Raw genomic sequence first — 24,252 nt, forward strand, 5'->3', positions numbered from 1 at the left:
TAGTTTACTTCATTCAGCATCTTGAGACTGTGGTCATCTGAGTCTTCGTTTAAAAAATACCAATTGATATCTCGGAGTAATTAATAAAAATTAATTAACTACACAATAATTTACTTTATGACTGGGGTATGTCACGGTGGTGACTGAATATGTGCAGAATGGTATAAAATTATTCTTCTAGGGTGAGACAAAAAAGTAAAAACTGAAGGGTATGTAAGTGTTAAATTGCAGAAAACATAAAAAAAATTTATCACCAAAATGTTCTCGATCCTCCAGTCGAAGAGACCCAGGTCGTTGACGAAAATTTAGAAAATTAATTACGGACATTTCTATTGATTCCTATGCGTTATGTATGTCAACAGTAATCACTGAACTTGTGTTACTTTCCTTAGCGACACAACTCACAAGAATGGGATGTTACGCAATAATTACACAGTGTCATGTTGAAAACGTGGCACATATATGATAGATTTGTTGATAGGAAAAATTTTAATTTTTACAAGATTGAAATAATGAGTAAATTCCAACAGCTGCAACAAAAGAATTCTAAAGACTTTTGACTTGTTAGACGCATTTATACACACGAAAATGCATAAAAAGTTTCTAATTGGAAATAGCGCATGTTGTTCGAGTCGTGTATGTTACTTTACATTAGGTGCTGTGCGACTTGGTAATGATAGCGACATTAATATAAAATGAAAATCAAAACCTTTGTCAAAACATCCCTGTATCTATCGTTTCTCCTAATCTGGCCATAAAACGCATATTTCAATTTTCAAGAATGTTTGAACGAAATTTTGTGGCATCACAAACTTGTAAGATTCCCTTAGACTATCAGTTCTTCAAATAATATTTATTGGAAAAAAATTGCAGTTTAATTGAGTAAATGATTACTAGAGTAGTGGTAAATTATGCAGACGATCACATTGTCTAAATATGTAAGGGTAACCCACAGAACAGATGTGTACGAGACGATCGTGTAAATTAGTGGTAGCCCCTATGGCTGTCTCACTCATTTCTCTTAATTACTTACTCATAGGCTGAACCCTTTCTACAATGTTACGTTTCCTTGTACTTTATGGTACCATATTATGCCCATTGAACTTGTATTTCCTTGGTTTGTCCTTCGTGGCAGATGAACCCTGTGACCATACATCGTTGGCAACAATTCAGAACATTGGAACACGCCTGACTGATTTCCATCGTGCATAGCTGAAGATCAGTTTTTGGATGACGTTTCCTCTTACCCCAGTACGCATTATATTGGAAGTATTATCAATTGTGTGAACCTCCCAATCTTCAGGTAACCATAGTGAAAGGTGGCTACACTGAGCCACAGCGCCAGAGATCGCGCTAGAGAGTATTGTTCCGCCGCCTCCACTGGCAGTGATTATTGAGATGTCATAGTGCGCAGTGCTTGTCCAGGACTCGTAGTAGTCAGTTCGTGTTCAGATGTGCTAGTAAGGAGTGCTTGCTGAGATGTGATACTGAAAAGTTCTTGTTGAGATGTGGTAATAGCGAGTCGGTGTGGAGATATGTTGTAATGATTAGAGTGATTTTGGTCAATATATGAAGGTAACGAAACTTGATTTATTTTTCATTATTTCCATGTTTTAAATAATGCGTCATTACAGGTTCAGTCAACAAAGCATCTGGCTTGTGTTCTTGTATTAGAGTGTAATTCTGGTTTTCTTGAGTAATTATGGTATTTTTATTTTCTTTAATTAATTCAGTATAAATGATATTTAAAATTTCTTGTGTTATTGAAGAAGAACCGTGCCAGATGCGTACGTTGAGTCACACTTCCACACACAGAACAGTTATACTTGTGCCTTGGTTTCGTAGGTTTTATAGTTGCTGGGGACTTAATTAATTAATTAATTGTGTTAATGAAAATTTCCATTTCATTCTTTGTTGTTGTTCTATGCAGTCAGATAGCGTAATAATACGAGTCAGGGCCAACCGTTTACGAGACATTGCGTAATCGGACAAACAGCTACTAAAGCAAAAATTAAAATTATTTGCATTCTATATTAATTAAGCCCTCATGCACGTGGCGACCCTGCCAGGATCGTCCCTTGGAAATCTTCTGATTGTAAAAATAGTAGACAGTAGTATTGTTGTAATTTGTAGTTTAGTAATTGTAGTCTATATTGCATGAGTAGATTTGGTAATTGTCATTCTTCTATTGTTCGTTAATCGTGTTTGAGGGAAGCATTTCGTGTGAATGATATTGTTGATGATAAAGTGTCATTGTGTGTAATTTTCATATAGTGACGAGTTTTGTATATTTTGTAAATGATTACGCGATCGATGAAAAAGGCAAAAATGATGGATAGTGAGAATGACGAAATTGTTAACATGGCGAACTCGCCAACAGAGGAAAACAGTATGATGGATAATGAAGTGGAAAACAATGTAATAAGTCGAGAAAATAGTCCGGAAACATTTCAAAATTTTTCTCAATCAGAAAATTCACAGAATCCGAGATTAACGACAGAAGATTCTGGAGTAGTATCGAACACAGATAGCTTTACAGCTATGACGAAGGAAACTGGTTTTGCGGGAAATGTTAGGGGCGAAAAGAATTTCGAACCGGCTATTATGGAGCAGTTGATGAGTGCAATATTAAATTTGGGATCACAGTTACGATCTGAATTAAAAACAGATAGGGAAACAATGGGATCTCGGTTAGACTCACAAATGGAAACAATGGGATCTCGGTTAGACTCACAAATGGAAACAATGGAAGCACGGTTAAGCTCACTGGGATCACAGTTGGGATCACAAATAGGAACAATTAAAACAGAGATGGAAACAATGGAAACACGGTTTGACTCACGAATAGGGACATGTTTCAGAAATATGAAAGATGAATTAAAGAAAGAAATTAGAGAAGAAGTACAACCGATTTTGAATTCTCACAATAATAGATTAATTGCAGTAGAGATTAGACAAAGGGAACAAGATAGAGAACAGGAAGAAAGAGATCGCGTGATAGTACAGAAATTTTCAGAGTTAAATTTACAACGTGCACACGATAAGGAAGAAATATTTGAGAGAATCGAGGAATCCATACCAAATGACAGATTAAATAACCTAACACAACAGTATGAACAGTTAACTACTAAATGTGTTAATACAGAAACCCGAGTCGCGACACTTACGGAAGATGTAAATAAACAGAAAGAAAAAATAGGTGACTTATCGGAAAGAGTTGAGGAAATTTCAGATAAATTGACAAATCTTAGTTTACATGGGGACAGAGATTCGGATGATACAGCTCCATTGCCATTTGCGGAAACTGAAGAGTACCAGAACATAAATAAACATGTTGAAAATCAGGGAAAATTTAATGAACGTGTTAAAAAGGAAGTTGAGGCATTACGAAAGCAAGTCAAACAAATTAAAGGCGAAATCGTAGGAAAGGACAGCAGAAGAAATTTAGAATCACAGATAGCAGAGGGCTTTGAAGAAAATAATTTGTTTCATTTACGGGATGCAACAAGAGAGCGCCAGGCGCGTGAACTTGACAATAATCAACATTGGGACTGGGACAGACGCGGTAGGTCTTTGTCGCCACGAGGCGAAAACTTTGACTATAAACACTTTTTGACTGTTCGGAAATTTAAGATCTTCCGCAATTCTGAGAATGACATACATCCATGTTCATGGTTAGATCAATTTACGTACGCACTTCCGCCAAATTTGCCACTAAGTCTCAAACTGAAATTTATGTGCAGCTATTAAAATCCTCAGGGGATTCACTACACTAAGTGAATATGTGCCGTAGCGTTCACAGGGCCCCGAGCTGTAGTGGTGCTATTTCCCTTTTAGTTTTCTGCACCGCTGCCTACTCTTTCACTATTCTTTGCATCTAAAAAAACAACTCTTCTACTATCCATCTATCTAGACAGTAGGTAAAGAATAACCGAATTTGACTGTTTTACCCAAAAGTGACTTTGGAAATTACCGTTTGGACTTACTATATTTTCTGCAGCATTCATTCGTAGTTTAAACGAAATTTTACCTGTTTATCTTCGTGACAATATTACTTCATATGTTGACGACATTCTTATTGCTATACGTTCCTGGAGTGAGCACAACAAAATTTTGGATTCATTATTACGTATTTTTGCAAGAGTTGGCATTACAGAGAACTTGAAAAAATCGGAATTTGGTCGTTCTCAGGTGAAATTTCCCGGTCACATTATTTCTACAGAAGGTATTCTCCCTGATCCAGAGAAACTAGACGCAATTCGTAATTATGCTGTTCCTACCACAAAACGTAATGTTCGTAGTTTCCTTTGTGTCTGTAATTTTCTTAGACGCTTTGTTAGATTGGATGATTTGGCCACACCTCGTTTACACATTTCAGTTATGCACATTTTGGTCCCAGAAAATGCTTTCATAAATTACGAGAAAATTGCTACTTCAGTAATATGGAAAAACGTATTCGATCTATTCTTGCCAAATGCAAATTATGTCAAAAAGCTAAGCCGCCAACGATTTCTCACAGAGCACCGTTGTTTCCTATCATTCCAGCGAAATTAAAGGAGATGGCTGCAGTCGATTTGTTCGGTCCAGTGGTTCGTTCTACTAATGGTTTTGCGTACATTTTCGTAGCAGTGGAACTGACATCAAAATATGTGTGTTTTACACCTTTACGCAAGGCAACAGCTCGTTCAGTATCTAACGCTTTCATCAAACATTTTCTTAAAGAAGTTGGTCATGTTGATAAGGTTATTTCAGATAATGGATCACAGTTTCGCTCTAAAATTTGGCTTCGTACTCTACGGCGTCGTAAGATTAAACCAATTTTCATTTCACTTTTTCACCCTCAGTCTAACGCTTCAGAAAGATGGATGAAAGAAATCAATAAATTGTGTCGTCTTTATTGTCATCAGAATCACAGAACTTGGGATCAGTACCTTCATATTTTTCAAAACATTCTGAATGAACTTCCTAATGACTCAACTTCTTTACCGCCTCTATTGATATTAAAAAATAAAGTACCAACAAATCGCATTTCTGAAATCGTTCCTTTTCCGCCTTCACGGAAACTGCGGCATTCTGAAGTTGTCAACCTGGCTCTACAAAATATTGCATCTGCGGCTGCTAGAAGAGAGAAATCAGCTAAGCGTCCTGGTCGTTTAAAAACTTTTTCAGTTGGTCAAAAGGTATTAATGAAGTCTCATCGTTTGTCTCATAAAGGAAAAGGCTTGTGTCGCAAATTTTTTCTGCTTTATAACGGTCCATATAGAGTTCGCAAAATTATCCATGATAACACTGTTGGAGTAGAAACTCTTAAATCTCGACGCTCTAAGGGAATGCATCACATATCTAACGTTAAAAATTTTTGTGGAATGACATACTTTTGAGAAACCAACAGTTATACGTAAACATGCGGAGAGTACAAGGATACCGCGCCGTGTTCCGGCGGCGGCAGATACTCAAAGCAACAGTGAAGTCTGCGCGCCGCACAAGGCAGTCGTTGACCGCAATCACTTCCTACCTCACGCGCCTACAGCTGATCGAGCGGTCAGTGCGAATGCACTGACAGACGTAAACAAATACACAGTCTAATTTCTCCGCATAAATTCAGTATAAAGCTATAGTAACTTGATGAATTATGTTATTAACGTTCAGTATTTTTCAGGATACGGTTGTATAAAATATTTAAGACCTTCAGGTAAATTCTGTGCGTGTCCGACTTTAAGACGACTTGCTATGGAGAAAATTTCAGGAAGAATGTAAATTCGAAGAAAAAAAGTAATAAACTAAAAAGGGTAACTATTAATTGAGTTTATTTTTCAGGTAACATATTTCCACTTAGGTACGTACTTTAGACGTAATTTGCTGCTTGCGATTACGTGATTCATACTTTGTGCTAAATTTCATGTTCTATGAATTTACTTGTGAAGCGACGTGCTTGTGTACATTTGCTGATTTTGACAATTATTGATTAATGAACAGGCTTGTTATTTGTATATATTATGCATTGCTTGGCTGCACTGCTTTTTCACTGATGTCATATTTTTTTATTATGTGCCTGCTGTGCTTATTTATTTAAATTATAATTGTCACCCTATTAGTTGTGCTGTTATGTATGTAGGTTACACTTTGTGATTTATCTGCTTGCGCCTTCATGTTTACTTATTAAGATTACATACGAACATTTATTTGCTTATGCTGATATGATGCTAATGACTTGTTTATTACATAAGATATATGTTTGCTGCTTTTTGTATGGATGGCATATTTACACATTTCTGTTTTGTTGTCATAACTACTCTTCAATTTAGAATATAGCAATGATGATGTACAGTGTACGAACATAGAGTTTAGGTTACACTGTGGTATTAATTATAGATTGTTCGCTTGGCAGAGCCTCGTTGCAAGAATTGTGCTGCATCCACTTGTTGACATTCTGTTCTCTACTGGTATATTTACTCGCTATTGCATGTTTTGCTTACGCTCAGTGCCTTATATTTTTAAGATAAGAAAATGAACTGCTATAATTCGACGAACGACATTAGTACGAGAAACTTCATAGAAGTCACATGAGCTGGAGGTTGTATGGAAGCTGTATAAATTTATGCTAATAGGAAGGAAGTTAACGACATGACATACCAACACTAGGTTAGACCATTGGCAGTTATTACACTGCATTCTTCGTGAGTAATTGAAATAGGAAGTGACACTTGACACAAGAAATACTCCACATGTTTGCTTCTGCTATGATTCTTGAAGTGGTGTACACACTGTGTAATATTATGATCATTCACACTCCGTAATCGTACTTAATTACTGAGAGTTATTCGAACTAAGTCTGTTAGAGCTCATGTATGCATTTCTTTTATTTAATGATGGACAAGGAACCAAAATGTATCTTATAATTTATAATGAGTAGCAGATTTGGATCAGATGGATTACACGAGAGGTTGTGTGTTGAGATTGTGTCTTCGGATTGTATGAGATGATGAATTGAGGTTTGCATTAGGATTTTGTCTGCACTTGTTCGAGGAGACTGACTAGAGGAAAGAGTTGTTATGGAAGTGAAATGATATTGGCAATAAGGTTTATATGTATCGACGTATTGAAGAAGTATTATTTAGATATTAAGATTATATGAAGTTGATGATTATTGGAGTTTTGGTGGATAAGAGGTAAAGTAAGTAAGGAGCATATTTTTTTTGTTGGTTTATATGGAACAAGGAGGATGAAGATGGCAGACTCGAACACTTAAGTAGAAGGAAGATTGTCTACACACACTTTGTTAAATCAATAAGCAGTACATATTTTTTTTGAGAGAGGAAGCATTTGTTTGGCTCACTGACAGTTGTTCAGCAACGATACATTTGATTTGGCTTGGCAAACATTGGTCTTGACATGATGACTATGACGTTGACTTAACTATTATTGACTGTTATACATTGCTGCCACTACTACTTGATACACATGTCGAACATCAAATCTTGGACAGAGTTACATTTACACAGTTAACACAGTAGCACTTAATGTGGATGAAAGATGAGTGAGTGTGTTTTGTGTGTTTTCCTTTCTTAATCCTACCCACCTATCTCCTAAATATTATTTTATTTGTTGGTAGTGGCTTGCACTGACACCCATAAATATTATAGGTTTACTGATATTTGTGTCTTTGTAATAGTTAATATGACAATTATCTGATATCATTTGTGTGTTTATTATGATTTGTATGTTTAGTGTAAGAGCTTTGTAAAAGCATTTGTATGTGTATTCAAACTATTGTTCATGCCTGAACTGTCTGATTAGTGATGGTGCTGCACTTTTCAACATGATGTGTGACATTTAGTCATGTTTAATTTCTGCTGATGAACTGTGTGATCAGTGATTGTAAAAAATTATGGACTGTTACTTGTACCTTTTCTACATGATTGGTGCCACTAGGACATGTTTAATTTCTGCTTATAAACTCTGATGAACAGTGTGATCAGTGATAGTGAATTTTATGGAATTGCTTCTGCTGAGAAATGTGACTTGTTGCTGTGTGTACCTGCTCAACATTGCTGGGTACCACTGATGGACTGCTTCTACTGAAATGATGTTGCTTCTTGCTGTCTGCACCTGGTCAACATTACTGGGTGCCACTGATGGACTGCTTCTACTGAAATGGTGTTACTTGTTGATGTCTGCACCTGCTCAACATTGCTGGGTGCCACTGATGGACTGTTTCTACTGAAAAGATGTCACCTGTCGTGTCTGCACCTGCTCAACATTGCTGGGTGCCACTGATGGACTGCTTCTACTGAAAAGATGTCACCTGTTGCTGTGTGCACCTGCTCAACATTGCTGGTGCCACTAATGGAACTGCTTATACTGAAATGGTGTTACTTGTTGGTGTCTGCACCTATTCAACATTACTGGGTGCCACTGATGGACTGTTTCTATTGAAAAAATGTTACTTGTTGGTTTTTGCACCTGTTGACCATTGCTGGGTGCTACTGCTGGAACTGTCAACTGCTTATTCTTGAGCTATGGAAAGCGTTTATGTGAATATTTGTATAAACTGATTTTTTGTGTATTACTGGTTGTGAAAAGTTATGAGACTCTTACCTGCACATATTCGTCATTGCTGACGCTATTGATTGAACTGTTTAACCACATAATACTTGTGTAAACTGTTATGTAAAGTCACATGTATGAAAGAATTTGTATTGCTTACTGTATTTTATACATTAGGTTATTGAAAGGTCAGTGCAAAGCCAAAATTTTATCTAGTTATATGATATTTACGTATTAATATTATCTTTTATTTTTGTCTGTATTTTTTTGACGAATTTGGTGGTATTTTCACCACCAATGCTGGCAAAAATACCATCAAATTCTAGCCTGTGGAGGAAGGGCATATGAAAGGTGGCTACACAGAGCCACAGCGCCAGAGATCGCGCTAGAGAATATTGTTCCGCCGCCTCCACTGGCAGTGATTATTGAGATGTCGTAGTGCGCAGTGCTTGTCCAGGACTCGTAGTAGTCAGTTCGTGTTCAGATGTGCTAGTAAGGAGTGCTTGCTGAGATGTGATACTGAAAAGTTCTTGTTGAGATGTGGTAATAGCGAGTCGGTGTGGAGATATATTGTAATGATTAGAGTGATTTTGGTCAATATATGAAGGTAACGAAACTTGATTTATTTTTCATTATTTCCATGTTTTAAATAATGCGTCATTACAGGTTCAGTCAACAAAGCATCTGGCTTGTGTTCTTGTATTAGAGTGTAATTCTGGTTTTCTTGAGTAATTATGGTATTTTTATTTTCTTTAATTAATTCAGTATAAATGATATTTAAAATTTCTTGTGTTATTGAAGAAGAACCGTGCCAGATGCGTACGTTGAGTCATACTTCCACACACAGAACAGTTATACTTGTGCCTTGGTTTCGTAGGTTTTATAGTTGCTGGGGACTTAATTAATTAATTAATTGTGTTAATGAAAATTTCCATTTCATTCTTTGTTGTTGTTCTATGCAGTCAGATAGCGTAATAATACGAGTCAGGGCCAACCGTTTACGAGACATTGCGTAATCGGACAAACAGCTACTAAAGCAAAAATTAAAATTATTTGCATTCTATATTAATTAAGCCCCCATGCAATAGTGTGAAGGGGGCTTAGCAGTTGGGTGGCGCGGCGTGAGCCACGAACCACAAGTACGCAGCCTGCAATGGATGGAAGTCAGCTGGTAGGTGGCCTTCCATCTGGAAGGACCAAGTCAGTACCATTATGACTTGGACATGGTTGGTCGACTCTCATCGCGAGAAGACAGCTTGGTGACCAATTTCAGGATGATGACAGGTGCGGACATTCCCTCATAACTGGCTCCAGGCAGTGACCGGTACTTCTGGACTAAAACGGGCTGTATTAATGCGATGTTGGTACTTCACTATTTATGAAATGGCAACGCTTCCCCTCGTTTAAATCACAATGGAGTGGAGGCCTGAGGTGTGATCGTCGGGCAGTCATGACATCACTGCCACTGTGTGAGTGGTATCAGAGCCGTTGCTATACCATCGCGGTGTGGAAACGTCGCCTTCCAGGAGACCCGGACTATGAAATCCACAGTGTCTGCATAGTCTGATTTGGCTTGCTGCACAAGAACACATACTTTCCCGTGTATCTGCGGTTTGTTGCGACATCTGTCAGTAGAGTTTTCCAGGTAAGTCGGTCACAGAACTCTTCCTAGGTTAAACGAAGCCGTGACCCAGCATCGTCATGATAAGATATAGAAAGGCTTATAGGCTGTCATTTTCCCTTGGTCAATGCGCGAATTTATCAGAGCAGTAAATCCAGATAATGGTTAGTCATAGCTTTCGTAGTAATGATTAATTCAAGTGTACGTATACTAATGTTCAGAAAAAAAGAACGAGATATATGACGTTCATATTCACAGGACTTGTACATCAGTATGTTCTGCAGAAATGATCAGCATTTGAACCATGACTGCCCGCGCGTCCAAGGTCACCATCGACATCGTGGCACAGCACCCCTGTCGGTAAAATGTGCCTGCGGCTCTCGTTGTCTCTATAAACCGAAGATAATGGATCAGTGTACCTCTAACAGACGTGCAGCATGTCTTGCAGACGTATGCGCAATCCTTACCGTCAAATCCTTGAGTTTTCAAGAGGGCCCATTGTCGGCATGAGAAAATGTGCATCCGTCCGGAAAACTGCTGCTCGTGTGGGACGAAGTGTTGAGGCAGTACAACGAGTGTGTGCAGAATGGCTCAGTTCGCACCATCCACACCACCCCTCCCCGCGAACATCGACACGTCATACGAATGGCATTTGAGTGTCCATCTGCCTGTACACCTGTAAGAACATGTGGTGATGTGAACTGTCTTGAGTCTGTTGAATTACAACGAAAATGCACCGAAGATGGCTATTTATAGCCAAAAATCTAGATTTTCAAGAATAATAAAAACTAATGGGAGTGTAATTGACTGCTGCGTGCCTCTCATTCCTTACATCTACGGTCGCTGTGCACGATGCTTCCTGATGGAATCAAAGCTGATTGGGTCAGTGTAGTGTTCAGTGTAATGTCGAGCTAGCAAGAGGTCAGCTCAGTATGAGACTTCGGCTACAGCAAGGTCACCAGCCTTACACAGCTGCAGCGGCTAGATAAGCACAGCCATGCAAGAACACCCACCCACCTCCCCAGGGGTCGGAACCCCTGCAACCCATCGATAGAATTAATCAATAAACAATTAAATAATAGATCTAAAAGATAAGACTTTTAAATAAAAGTAGACCAATACTTAAAAAAAAAATCTCACGAGATAGATAAGGATGCTTCGCAACTTTAAACTAAAGAATAAAATAAACAACAGGTTTTTAATTAAAAAAAACTAAACCATGAAATGAACACAATTAATAAAAGAGTGATTAATAAAAGAGTGCCCCAGAGAGCATCCCAGAGTGCCCCAGAGAGCATCCCAGAGTGCCCCAGTGAGCTAAAACACTAAGAAGAATCGCTTCTCGGCTTTTGGCAAGATCGATGTGTAGCAGTGCCATGCAAGAATATAGCAGTCTCTATAACATAACCAATTAGCATCGTAGCCTAGGACCAACGAGTAAAGTTTCAGAGGGACATATACTTTTATCATTGTTGAACATTGAACCTCAGGAGTTGAGTTTGTTAATTACTGCATCAAGTGACGTTTTGCTAGTCCATGACAATTGTAAATTACCCAGTAGTACTGTCGAAAAGAACTGTGTCACAGTTAAGTCAATCTTTTATTCATTTATTAAACAAGTGAACTACACTGAAGTGCCAAAGAAACTGGTACTCCTGCCTAAAATAGTGTAGGGCCCGCGCGAGCACGCAGGAATGCCGCGACACTACGTTACATGGACTCGAATAATGAGTGAAGTAATGTTGAGGGAACTGAATCCTACAGGGCTGTCCATAAATCCGTAAGAATACGAGGGGTATGTAACCTCACCCTCACTTATCGACCTTAATGACAGTGAAAAATTAAACCGCGTGTACCTAATGGAAATTTGGGAAAAGCAATCGTCACCGAAGTTAATCTGTCGGTAAAGAGGGAGGAAAGGGTTACATCTAAATGAAAGGAAAAATGCAAATGAAACTGGTGGAAATTAATTTTGAAAAGGGATAAAGTTAATAAAGAAAGTAAATGTGCGGCCGTTACGTTAACAATTAACTAGCGGTAATTAGATATTTGAGATTTGGGGGAAATTACGGTCGCCAGTACTAAGGACAATTACTATAGTGACTGAAAAAAGAAAGGTTATTACACATATAATTAGCACTAGAAGCGTGGCAACTGAAGGTTGACACGTGTAGTGTGAAAACTGAAAGTTTGTCAGAAGTAATAAATTTCGCTACACTCTGATTTAATTTAGCAAAAGAATAAATAAAACGGGAAAATCGAAAGATAATTTAGTGACTGAAGTTAATAGTGAGCTCTCTTTCTGAAGCACATCGAAATTCAGTAAAATACGGTTAGTCTTGGACTACCTCAACAATCATTTCAAAAGATATTTGAATCTACGCAATTTATAAATAAGAGATTTAACTTTGAACTTGAATTAAATGATTCTGAACAATCAACAATAGTTAAATTTAGTACGTACCAAGTTGATCTGCAGTCACAGGTAACTAAAATACGGTAACAAAACTCGCACTCTTAATTTGTGCTTGTGCAATCTAAATATTGTAACTAGCTATGAATACCTTAACTGAACTTTGAAATTAAAGCAGTGAAATCGAATGATGCTGGCGTTTGAATTTCAACGACACTCGGGCTCATTTCAGAAAAGGAAGGGACCCTGCTTGGCAATGCAATTGGGACAATGAGCAACAAAGGTTCATCCTAAGTTGCTGTAATTTTGTAATGCAACAATTTTAAAAGTTTGAAAAGCTGAGGTCTGCCATACAGTTCTAAAACTTTATGTGCTTCCAGTCTTCCTTGTTGGTTGATTGAAGGTTTGAAGCCGTCGATCGAGGAGGTGGCGACAGTCACTCATTGTCGGCCGTCGCTGTTGCAGAAGCTGTATGTTGGCGCGCCTTCTTCTCGACACGGTCACCAGACGAAACGGGCTCTTGATGTGCGCCAGCTAATGCTTCCCGTCCGCGACACCATGTCAGAAACTATCATCGCAAGTCGAGCGCAATTACATGCTGCCAAACCCCGAAAACGCGGCAACTCACGGGAGCTTCACACAACACACCTGCTCCACTGCACCACCCCAGCCAGACTCTCTCTCTGCTCTGCCCGCGCTCCACGCGGCAGAGTTAACACTACCAAAGATCCTAAACACTTTCGTTCTTCACACGACCTATCGATGTATTCGTTCGAGAGCATAGTTTTCCCTAGGCAAGACCCAGCGTAAAATACAAATAATATTTACAAAACAAACCAGTTATACATATATATATTAATTTTTCTCTCATTAGTCCATGATCTGGGTGAAAATCTTTCACAATTTTTAATGAAATCCGTCGTGTGTATAACGCCTTTTTTCAAGGTGTCGAACCGCTCCTCTTTCGTCAACAATTCCGAACTGTGTGCACAGATTGGCACATAGCTCTGTTTTTCGTCAAGTTTCTTTTCTAATTCCGAAATTCTCGTAATTACTTGGCAGGTGGTTGTCGCAAGCGTTTCCACTTCCCTCTTTTTCTCTTTGCAGGTATTAGCCTGCTTCCTCACTTTGGTATCTACTTCGGATACTAAAGCCTTTAAAGTTTCCACCTTCTTTTGATCCTCTTTTTTGACTAATTGAATTTGTTCCGTCACCTTATTGTCGATGATCGGAGCAACTGCTTCTCCTACACTTTTCTCGATTCTGCTAATTTCGGAATTAAAACGAGTATTTATGCTCGCAATTTCCGCCTGAACGCCTTTCATTTCCTGTTTAAGATTACCGATTTCGGTATTAATCACAACCATATCTTCTTTGATTTTATCAACTTTTGTGTTAACAACTTCAACATTGTTGTTAACAACATTAATAGCTTTGTTCTGATTGTCTAGCTTCCGTTCAATTTTTTCATACTGAGCTTCTTGCTTGGCAGCCTTAGCTTCTTGGTTGGCAGCCTGAGCTTCTTGCTTGGCAGACCGAGCTTCTTGCTTGGCACACAGAGCTTTAATTTCTGCCAATTCACTCTTGATTTCATTAAGCAAAACATTCAATAAATCAGTTAAATTCCCGGTACCTACAGGTTTTACTTCCGTAGCTGGTTCCTCTATATATGTTCCCCCATATTCTTCATCAAGGGGTACAGATTTGATTTTCGCTTCCGATTCCGAAACATTTTCTAAAGTTTGGAATTCCATTTCTGCTCTTTGTTGCGTTTCGGCGGTCGCGTCTTTCATGCTAGCCGCCTGTCCCTGAACAATGGGTACCGCAGTGCGCGTTTCCCACTGTTCGACCGATTGTTCCGTATCCAAGTCTACCAAATTTTGGCAATTGTTGCCTTCACTCATTTCAATAATTTTCAATATAAATGCCAAATCTCAAATCTAATTAGGATTCCTCACACTAATATTCTCGCTGACGTATCGACCATTTCGTAACCAGTACTTTGTTACGAGATTTGCACAATGCAAGATTCGTGTCCAGAACAACCTCATATCTGAAGATTGTCCTGTCACCAGGTCGCCACGTGTAAACTCCCCCACACTTATCTACCTTAATGACAGTGAAAAATTAAACCGCGTGTACTTAATGGAAATTTGGGAAAAGCAATCGTCACCGAAGTTAATCTGTCGGTAAAGAGGGAGGAAAGGTTTACATCTAAATGAAAGGAAAAATGCAAATGAAACTGGTGGAAATTAATTTTGAAAAGGGGTAAATTTAATAAAGAAAGTAAATGTGCGGCCATTACGTTAACAATTAACTAGCGGTAATTAGATATTTGAGATTTGGGGGAAATTACGGTCGCCAGTACTAAGGACAATTACTATAGTAACTGAAAAAAGAAAGGTTATTACACATACAATTAGCAGTAGAAACATGGCAACTGAAGGTTGATACGTGTAGTGTGAAAACTGAAAGTTTGTCAGAAGTAATAAATTTCGCTACACTCTGATTTAATTTAGCAAAAGAATTAATAAAACCGAAAAAGCGAAAGTTAATTTGGCGACTGAAGTTAATAGTGAGCTTTCTTTCTGAAGCACATCGAAATTCAGTAAAATACGTTTAGTCTTGGACTACCTCAACAATCATTTCAAAAGATACTTGAATCTACGCAATTTATAAATAAGAGATTTAAATTGGAACTTGAATTAAATGATTCTGAACAATCAACAATAGTTAAATTTAGTACGTACCAAACTGAGCTGCAGTCACAGGTAACTAAAATACGGTAACAAAACTCGCGCTCTTAATTTGTGCTTGTGCAGTCTAAATATTGTAACCAGCTATGATTATCTTAACTGAACTTTGAAATTAAAGCAGTGAAATCGAATGATGCTGGCGTTTGAATTTCAACGACACTCGGGCTCATTTCAGAAAAGGAAGGGACCCTGCTTGGCAATGCAATTGGGACAATGAGCAACAAAGGTTCATCCTAAGTTGCTGTAATTTTGTAATGCAACAATTTTAAAAGTTTGAAAAGCTGAGGTCTGCCATACAGTTCTAAAACTTTATGTGCTTCCAGTCTTCCTTGTTGGTTGATTGAAGGTTTGAAGCCGTCGATCGAGGAGGTGGCGACAGTCACTCATTGTCGGCCGTCGCTGTTGCAGAAGCTGTATGTTGGCGCGCCTTCTTCTCGACACGGTCACCAGACGAAACGGGCTCTTGATGTGCGCCAGCTAATGCTTCCCGTCCGCGACACCATGTCAGAAACTATCATCGCAAGTCGAGCGCAATTACATGCTGCCAAACCCCGAAAACGCGGCAACTCACGGGAGCTTCACACAACACACCTGCTCCACTGCACCACCCCAGCCAGACTCTCTCTCTGCTCTGCCCGCGCTCCACGCGGCAGAGTTAACACTACCAAAGATCCTAAACACTTTCGTTCTTCACACGACCTATCGATGTATTCGTTCGAGAGCATAGTTTTCCCTAGGCAAGACCCAGCGTAAAATACAAATAATATTTACAAAACAAACCAATTATACATCGACATAAATGCACAAATATATATATATATATATATATATATATATATATATATATATATATATATATATATATATATATACCGAGCGAGGTGGCGCAGTGGTTAGACACTGGACTCGCATTCGGGAGGACGACGGTTCAATCCCGCATCCGGCCATCCTGATTTAGGTTTTCCGTGATTTCCCTAACTCGCTCCAGGCAAATGCCGGGATGGTTCCTTTCAAAGGGCACGGCCGCCTTCCTTCCCTGTCCTTCTCTAACCCGATGAGACCGATGACCTCGCAGTCTGGTCTCCTTCCCCAAAACAACCAACCAATATATATATATATATATATATATATAGTAAAACAATTACAATATATAAAGACAGAGAAATGTCATATCTTGAGGTAACAAAACAAGGAAAAATTTTATAGTACAATAGATGGAAATAGGAGGATATGCATTTCCGGCGTTACACGTGCCCCACATTGTCTGAGGATGTTCGTGTAACCTAAACAGACTCAGAAAATGTCAACAAAAAAGAAACAGCGGAAATGCATGTGCTCAAAACATCAACAAAATTTAGCATTCGTCTAATTAAGCATTAATCAATTTTTAGACCATAATAATTGAGTGGAGACACTCCTAATCTTATTCCACTCTGTTATCTTACACAAAAGAAAACAGGTTGACATCATGTTAAAATTCATAGAAAACAGAAAATGGTTTAGCTATTCAAAAAATCAAAATTCTTAACAGTATCAAGAAATGTACTACTATTTACAAAATTAATCAGAGTACATGCATTTCCGGCGTTACAGGTAGAGATCCCTTCTAAGCATCACATTTCAAGGCATCCCAGATATGGTCAATAATGTTCACTTGTGGGGAGTCTGATGGCCAGCGGAAGTGTTTAAACTCAGAAGAATGTTTCTGGGGCCATGCTTTAGCATTTGTGGACGCGTGGGGTGTCGCTCTGACCTGCTGGAATTGCCCAAGTCCGTCGGAATGCATAATGGACATGAATGGATGCAGGTGATCAGATTGGATGCTTACGTACGAGTCACCAGACAAGAGTCGTATCTGGGGTCCCATATCATTGCAACTGCACACGCCCAACACCATTACAGGGTATCACGGATTCATGGGGTTGTCTCCAAACCCGTAAACGTCCATACGCTCGATACAATTTGAGACGAGACTCGTCTGACCAGGCAACACGTTTCCATCATCAACAGTCCAACGCGGTGTAGAGGGGCCCGGCAAGGCGGAAATCTTTGAGTCGTGCAGTCATTGAGGGTACACGAGTGGGCCTTCGGCTCCGCATAGCCCATATCAATGATGTTTCGTTGAATGGTTCGCACGCTGACACTTCTTGACGGCCCAGCACTGACATTTGTGGAAGTGTTGGCCTTCTGTCACGTTTAAAGATTCACTTCAATCGTCATTGGTCTCGTTCTAGTAGGCTCTTTTTCGGCCGTAGCGATTTGATGTTTTACTGGATTCCTGATATTCATGGTACTCTCGTGAAATGGAAGTGCGGTAAAATCACTACTTCCTCGCTACCTCTTGGAGATGCTGTGTCCCATCGCTCGTGCGCCGACTGTAACACCGAGTGCAAACTCATTTAAATCTTGATAACTTTCCATTTTAGCAGCAGTAACCGATCTAACAACTGCGCCAGATACTTGCTGTCTTATATAGGTGTTGCCTACCTTAGCGCCGTATTCTGCTTATTCACATATATCTGTATTTTAAATGCATGTCTATACTAGTTTCTCTGACGCTTCATGTAATATTTTATGTATTCTAGTTTGATGTGCCACCTCAACGAAGAACAGTCAAAGAAACTGCAGTTATGGCCAGACGCGGCAGTTTCACCTGACCTCAACAATATTTATATTTCATAATACCGCATCGAGTATCGTAACGTAACTATTATCATACGACTTCTCTGTAAAGTACATCTTGACAGTTTATGAAAAGACAGATATTTAACAACTCATTTTTTTTTTTTAAGGATTGCCATACCCTTTCGGGTAGTGGCGGCTGCTGAGGACTCGGGTCCTTCTCAGCCTGGGGTTGTTTGATGCTGTTGGGACACCGTTTATTAGTTTCTTTGGGGAAACCTGCCTACTTGGAAATTATGTGAGTGTTGGCTCATGCCATTTTTTAGTAAATTTTCTTATGTTTAAGTGGTGGAATTCCACATCCCGGCATTCGCCTTACAACTGGGGGAAACCACCAAAACCCCAGTCGGGATGGCACTGGATTATCGTCTGTTGAATTGTGAGAGTTTATTAAGCTAGGTTTTTACCTTAAATAATGTTCTAGTGGTAGATTGCTTCATCTCTGTTTAGAGTTTTGTTCTAGAATTGTTTATAATGTCTAACTTACTGCTCTAATTTTGAGTATGACTAACTAATAGTTTAATTGGTAGATTCTATTCCTAACTTATTATGAGTTCGAGGGTTTGTGGAGGGTCGTCGCACTTCACTTCACTTGGGTGGTTGGAGAGAGTTGGAGGGAGATAATGGGCCACTTCACTTCACTGTATTCACTGCACTCTTCTTTCTCTAATTTTTTCTATTAGTTCCTTGTTGTTCGGGTATGTTCGTTGTATTGCAAGGACAATGAAGTCGGGGGGCTAAGGGTATCTAAATAGGGTGATCCTATATTCGTGAATTGGGTTGCATATTACGTCTTTCATTATCCCATCCATTCTCACTCTGTTCCGGCCGTATCTGGCTACCTCAGGAGTGATCTTGTCTAATATAGGGCGGGTGTTGGTGCCCGCATAGACTAAGTCATTGGTGGTTGTATAGTGCAGTTTTAGTCTCAAGTTGCGGCGGTCAAATGCGGAAACTCTTTCATACTGCGCCCTGGAGGCAGTCCACAGACAGGCACCGTACTCTAGGATAGGTCGGACAAATGTTCTGTAAGTGTGTAGCACTGCATCTGGGCTGGCGCCCCCGAATTTTGAGCTGATTAACTTTACAAGGTTCATTCTTTGCTTACATTTGCTGATGACGTTTTCTGTGTGGTGCTTCCATGATAAAAGTAGAGTTTAGAGTCATCCCTAGGTATTTTGCACTCTGGACAGGGTTGACTCTCTTTTGCCATAGGGTTATGTGGAGGTCGTCTTGTTTTAGTCTGGCACTTTGCGTTTGGTTGCGGTGTCTGAAAAGTAGCAGCTGGCTCTTTGTTGGATTAGGTTTAATGCGACATTTGGCCATCCACTGTTCTAGCTGGAGTGTGTAGGATGTTATTACATTCTTCGCTTCCTTTACTGAGTGCGCCGTGCACCAGTAGGCGGTGTCGTCCGCGTAGAGGGCGAAGTGTTCGTTCCACTTGTTGGGGCGAGGGATGTCGGCGGTGTATAAGCTGTAGAGCGTGGGTGAGAGGACAGCACCTTACGCTACTCCAGCAGCAGGAGAGAATTTTTTGGAGAGTTGGTTTCCGACCGATACTGTTGCTGTTCTATTGGTTATTATGGCGAGAATGAGGCGTACGAAGTGAGGTGGAAGTTTTGCTTGGCCATTTTATACGCCAGCCCGCAGTGCCACACCTTATCGAAAGCCCGCTCGATGTCTAGGAACAGTGCCAATACGCAGTCACCTCTGTTTAGGGCTTCTGATGTTGTGCTGATTAGTCTGATGATGGGGTCCATGGTTGAATGTTCCTGTCTAAAGCCGGCTTGTTCTGGAGGGAGGATCTTTAATTTGTTGATGAATTTGTGGGTCCTGTTATTTAGAATAGATTCAAATATTTTGCCTGTTACTGGCAGAAGCGAGATTGGGCGATATGAAGTAGGTTTATTAATCGGCTTTCCAGGCTTGTGTATCATGATAATGTTTGCGTTTTTCCATTGTTTTTGCACTATCCCTAGACAGAGCGCAGCGTTGTAAAGGCGGCTTAGAGTTGGAGGGAGCATGTGGTGAGGCGTGGCCGAGAGCATTTTTCTGGTAATTTTGTCCCTGCCAGGTGCAGTATTTTGTTTGCCGGATAAGAGGGCTAGTGCAATTTCCTCTTCGGAAATTGGCGCCAGAAGTTTTGCCTGTTCCTCTGGGAGGGCTGTCTGGGTGTTGAGTAAGTCCTCCAGACCTTCTTTGATTTCTTTTGCGAATGTGTCGTCAAATAGAGGGTCAGTGGGGTGACTGTGGATTTCGTTTAGGACCTCACTAAACACTTGCGCTTTTTGGTGGTCGTCAGCTGTGATGCCTTGTGAGGTGACGAGAGCAGCACTGGGGGAATTGTTACCAGGGGCTCCTGTTATCTGTTTGAACGTCTTCCAAAACTTAACTTAGCCGGTTCCCTGGGGTTAAGCTTGTTGCATTCCTTTTGCCAGCATTCCGCCCTCCATCGTCTTAGATTCTCTTTGACTGTGATGTTGTCTATTCCATTCCGTACTTAGGGTGGGGTCGCCGGCCTCTTATATTACCTTCATAATTTACATTTGAGTTTAAACGGTGGTGAGGATGCTTTGTGGAATTGTAGTGGCCTGTAAAGCCCCTACCTAATGTAATATAATTGTAATATTCCGACTGCGAGTATCAGCGATGATGCGCTACCGTAATTGAGACAACGCTCCTTGCTGTGACAACAACGCTCTTTGCTGTGGAAGAAAAAGTAGCATTTGTGTTTTCTTGTAATTGTTGGAGAAAAAAATGCCGTTTGGACATTGTGCCTTTTTGAAGTCAGATAAGTTTGCATATAGAAGTAATTTGAAGTGCGCAGGTCAACTTGTAACCGCAGTTGTCAAGAATAAAAATTTAATTTGTGAAAAAGAAGGTAAATATCGCTTACAAACTTTTATTCGATGTTGGATACCAAGACCTTCATAAAAACTATTAGTGTGTTTAGCATTACAGTGCATAGTGATTTCTTCGCGAACTAACAATACTGGGCGAATCTGCTACTATCACGGTCCGAATGACGCGCAATATTTTGCCATCAGCTTGTGTGTTAATGTCGTTCCCTAAGCGACCAGTCCGTTAGTCAGAAGATATCATACTGTCACTGTTGTTCAACCTTCTCATTCTGAAGGTGTTTCCAGAAAATCTTCATCGCGAGTTGTAGCAGTCTTCTCCGACTTTGCCTGGCACTCTCTGAGAACGGGAGAAACGGAAAACTCCGACCGCCAACTCGTCCTGTTCCTAACCCGTCCTCTCCTTACAGAAGCCACGAAGAAAACATACTCATCTACAGTCAATTTTTTTCTCAGATTTTTGTATTAGACAGGTAAAAAATTTTAAAATGTATGCATCTAGGCTAAAAATGAAAAGAAAGTGTAAGTCAAGAAGCAAGTTAGCTGGTTAATTAATTTTTTAAATGAGTAACAGTTCACATTTTACGCCAATGTTAATGATGTTTAACTCAGCTTTCTAATCTTTTTCAGAAACGATTCTTGGTACTACACCATTGAAAAGTAACTTCCTCTACGGCGTTATGGTAAAAATTGGGTAAGTAAACCTTAAAATGTTTTTCAGCCATATAGTCGTCTGAACGTCAAGAGCTAGTCTCGGTTAAAATATTCAGTCTTACTTTTATTGAATGTAGCAACAGTGAGCCTTTCTCACAATGTTTCGAGGATCATGATACCTGTATTCAAGAACCTGTACATGATCGTACTGTCTGTTGTGCTGATAATATTTCTGTGTCTGTGTAAGTGTGTGTGTGTGTGTGTGTGTGTGAGAGAGAGAGAGAGAGAGAGAGAGAGAGAGAGAAAGAGAGAGAGTCGAATCTGAACAGCATCTCTCTTTTTCTATAGATTTATGCAGCTTTTTGGAACTTTCTGTTTGTGGTTGGTTGTGTTTGTCTCGAATTTGGGCAGTGTTTTGCGATTTTCAATTTTTTTTCTTTCTTGTATGCGAGTGAATGATTGATTGGATTACGTGTTCTATGAGAGCGTGGGTGAGAGACAGAGAGAGAGAGAAAGAGAGAGGAAAGTGCGGGATCGTAGGACGTCTAGATAAATATGTGAAAATGTGGTTCCTGACAGCATCAGTGCGGAAAAAAGAAGAGTGCCGAGAAATGTAGCTAGAAAGTGCTGGAGTTGTGGCTTCAAAGGAAGATATTTCTACGTAATTATTAGGGAAACTACTACCTTACGATGTACAGCGAAGGGTACTTGTGTACCATTGTCACTTTCCCTGTTTTTCGTTCATATTGCAAAGGGCACACAAGAAGAAGGTTATTCGTAAGCTTCCGTGTCACCTCGAACCTCTCTAATTTTGACTTCATGATTTTTTTGTGTGGAGGAAGCAAAATGTTGGTTAATTCTTCTAGGACCTAAGATCTAGGAATTTTAACAGTAAACCAAAATGTGATTCTCGCTGCCTTTCTATTGGTGGCTACCAGCGGAGTCGAATGAGCATTTACCTGACGCTACCAAGCTCACCAGACAAATACCTGAGGAAACGTGCTGCTATTCTTGGTATCTTCTCTGTTTCCCACACGGTAAGCTTTCAAGACTGAGGAACGATACTCAAGTATTACTCGAACGAGGATTTTGTAAACTACGTCTTCTGTGGCCGAATTAAAATCTGACATCGGCTTTCCTAGAATTAATTCTTTTTGTTATCGTTCCATAGCAAATCGCTCCGTATATACAATTCCAAATATTTAGTGAATATGGTTGTTCGGCAATCGTGTAATCAGAGTATAATGGTTCTTTCCGCCTATGTATGCCCAATGTGTTACATTTGTCTGATTAGAGTGTCTTCTGCTTGTCTTCCTGCACTTCGATACAATTTTCTAGCATTGCGACTTGTTTATACACAAGATAATCGTTTGCGAGTAGCCTCATGGACCTTTTGACTATCCACTACATCATTTACATTGAAACGTCCCCTTAGAAAAATTTATGAATGACTGTGCTGATAAACCTCTTACATTATTTGATTTTCAAACAGCTGAGCAGAACTGAACGTACTCAGACATTTCGCTCTTTACCTATTCTGATCAACACTAAACTGACACACAATATTTTTAGCGCAAAGCAATCTGACTTTCAATAATCCCTACAATATAATGGCCCTGACTAACAATAACCTATACCTTTCATGAATCACTTTCCTCACAAAAGTCTTCGTTATTCGAACTACTGCAATACAGCGAGCGCCACTAATGCCAGCTAAATAAAAGATTCAGACTACTGAAGGCACTAACTACTGATAGGCATAGTTAGCAAATGAAAGATTTTGATAGAGAACAAACAATATATTTACCTTAATAGTGTTCAAAAGTCATAATATATATAGCAGTTCATGACATCCAGTCTTACAAATTTACTGTCTCTGATGGACACACGTCCAGATCATCCGCTCTCAAAACTCCGCCATTTCTCTCCCCACATCCACCACTGCTGGCGGCTCACCTCCAACTGCGCAGCGTTACGCGCTGTTAACAGCCACTGCCCAACAGTACAATAACAAATTCCAACAATGCAAACCAGCCACAGTCTGCACACAGCACAGTCAGTAATTTTCATACAGAGCGCTACGTGGCGTTGCCAATATAAAAACCTAAACAGCCTACTTTCAACAAGTATTTTGTAAGCAGTGGCAGTCCTATAATATATATTGATGTGTCGCTGTCTACTTTACGCTTGAAGATTTCCCTAGATTAAGAATGACATGCTGTGTCCCGTTTCTTACGAACTCTTCTATCCTATCACTGACCTGGTATGGCATCTTTTAAGTTCACATATTGTTGATTAAATGACACTGCGGAACCGTATCGAATGCCTTCCGCAAGTGGAGCACAGCATCAGTCTGGGCGCCAGTATCAACTGCCTTTTGGGCCTCATAGTTTCATACAATCCTTGTTGACAGAATCTACGTTGATTGTCATTCGTCCATCCTCGCTGAAAATCTTTCGTCCATCCTCGTTGACAACCTAGTTCTGTCTAGGAATCCTGCTTACTCGGTTCGCTAGACAAACAATTAAACAACTCATATTAATGAGTTTTATTACAAAAAGACAATTACAGATACTTAACTTTGGCAATCACACAGACGTGTCGCAAGCAAACGGCGACATACGAAATAATCAGTGTTTGCAGTGACCGCTGATCTCTAACAGACAGAAACCTTTCCTGAACTGCTCTCGAAATGCCTAACGTTGACGCTGCTATGCAGGT

General features: G+C 39.7%; 1 protein-coding gene across 1 annotated transcript in view; it reads left to right on the plus strand.

Moving 5' to 3' along the window:
* The window catches only part of LOC126252470 (uncharacterized), a 1,574,240-nt gene that overhangs the window by 503,748 nt on the left and 1,046,240 nt on the right, over nucleotides 1-24,252 (plus strand). The window contains exon 3 of the mRNA XM_049953364.1: nucleotides 21,508-21,571. Coding sequence (XP_049809321.1) covers nucleotides 21,558-21,571 — 14 coding nt within the window. The 5' untranslated portion in view covers nucleotides 21,508-21,557. The remainder of the gene's footprint in view (nucleotides 1-21,507; nucleotides 21,572-24,252) is intronic.

This window comes from Schistocerca nitens, chromosome 4 (genome assembly GCF_023898315.1).
Source record: "Schistocerca nitens isolate TAMUIC-IGC-003100 chromosome 4, iqSchNite1.1, whole genome shotgun sequence".
Lineage (NCBI taxonomy): Eukaryota > Metazoa > Arthropoda > Insecta > Orthoptera > Acrididae > Schistocerca > Schistocerca nitens.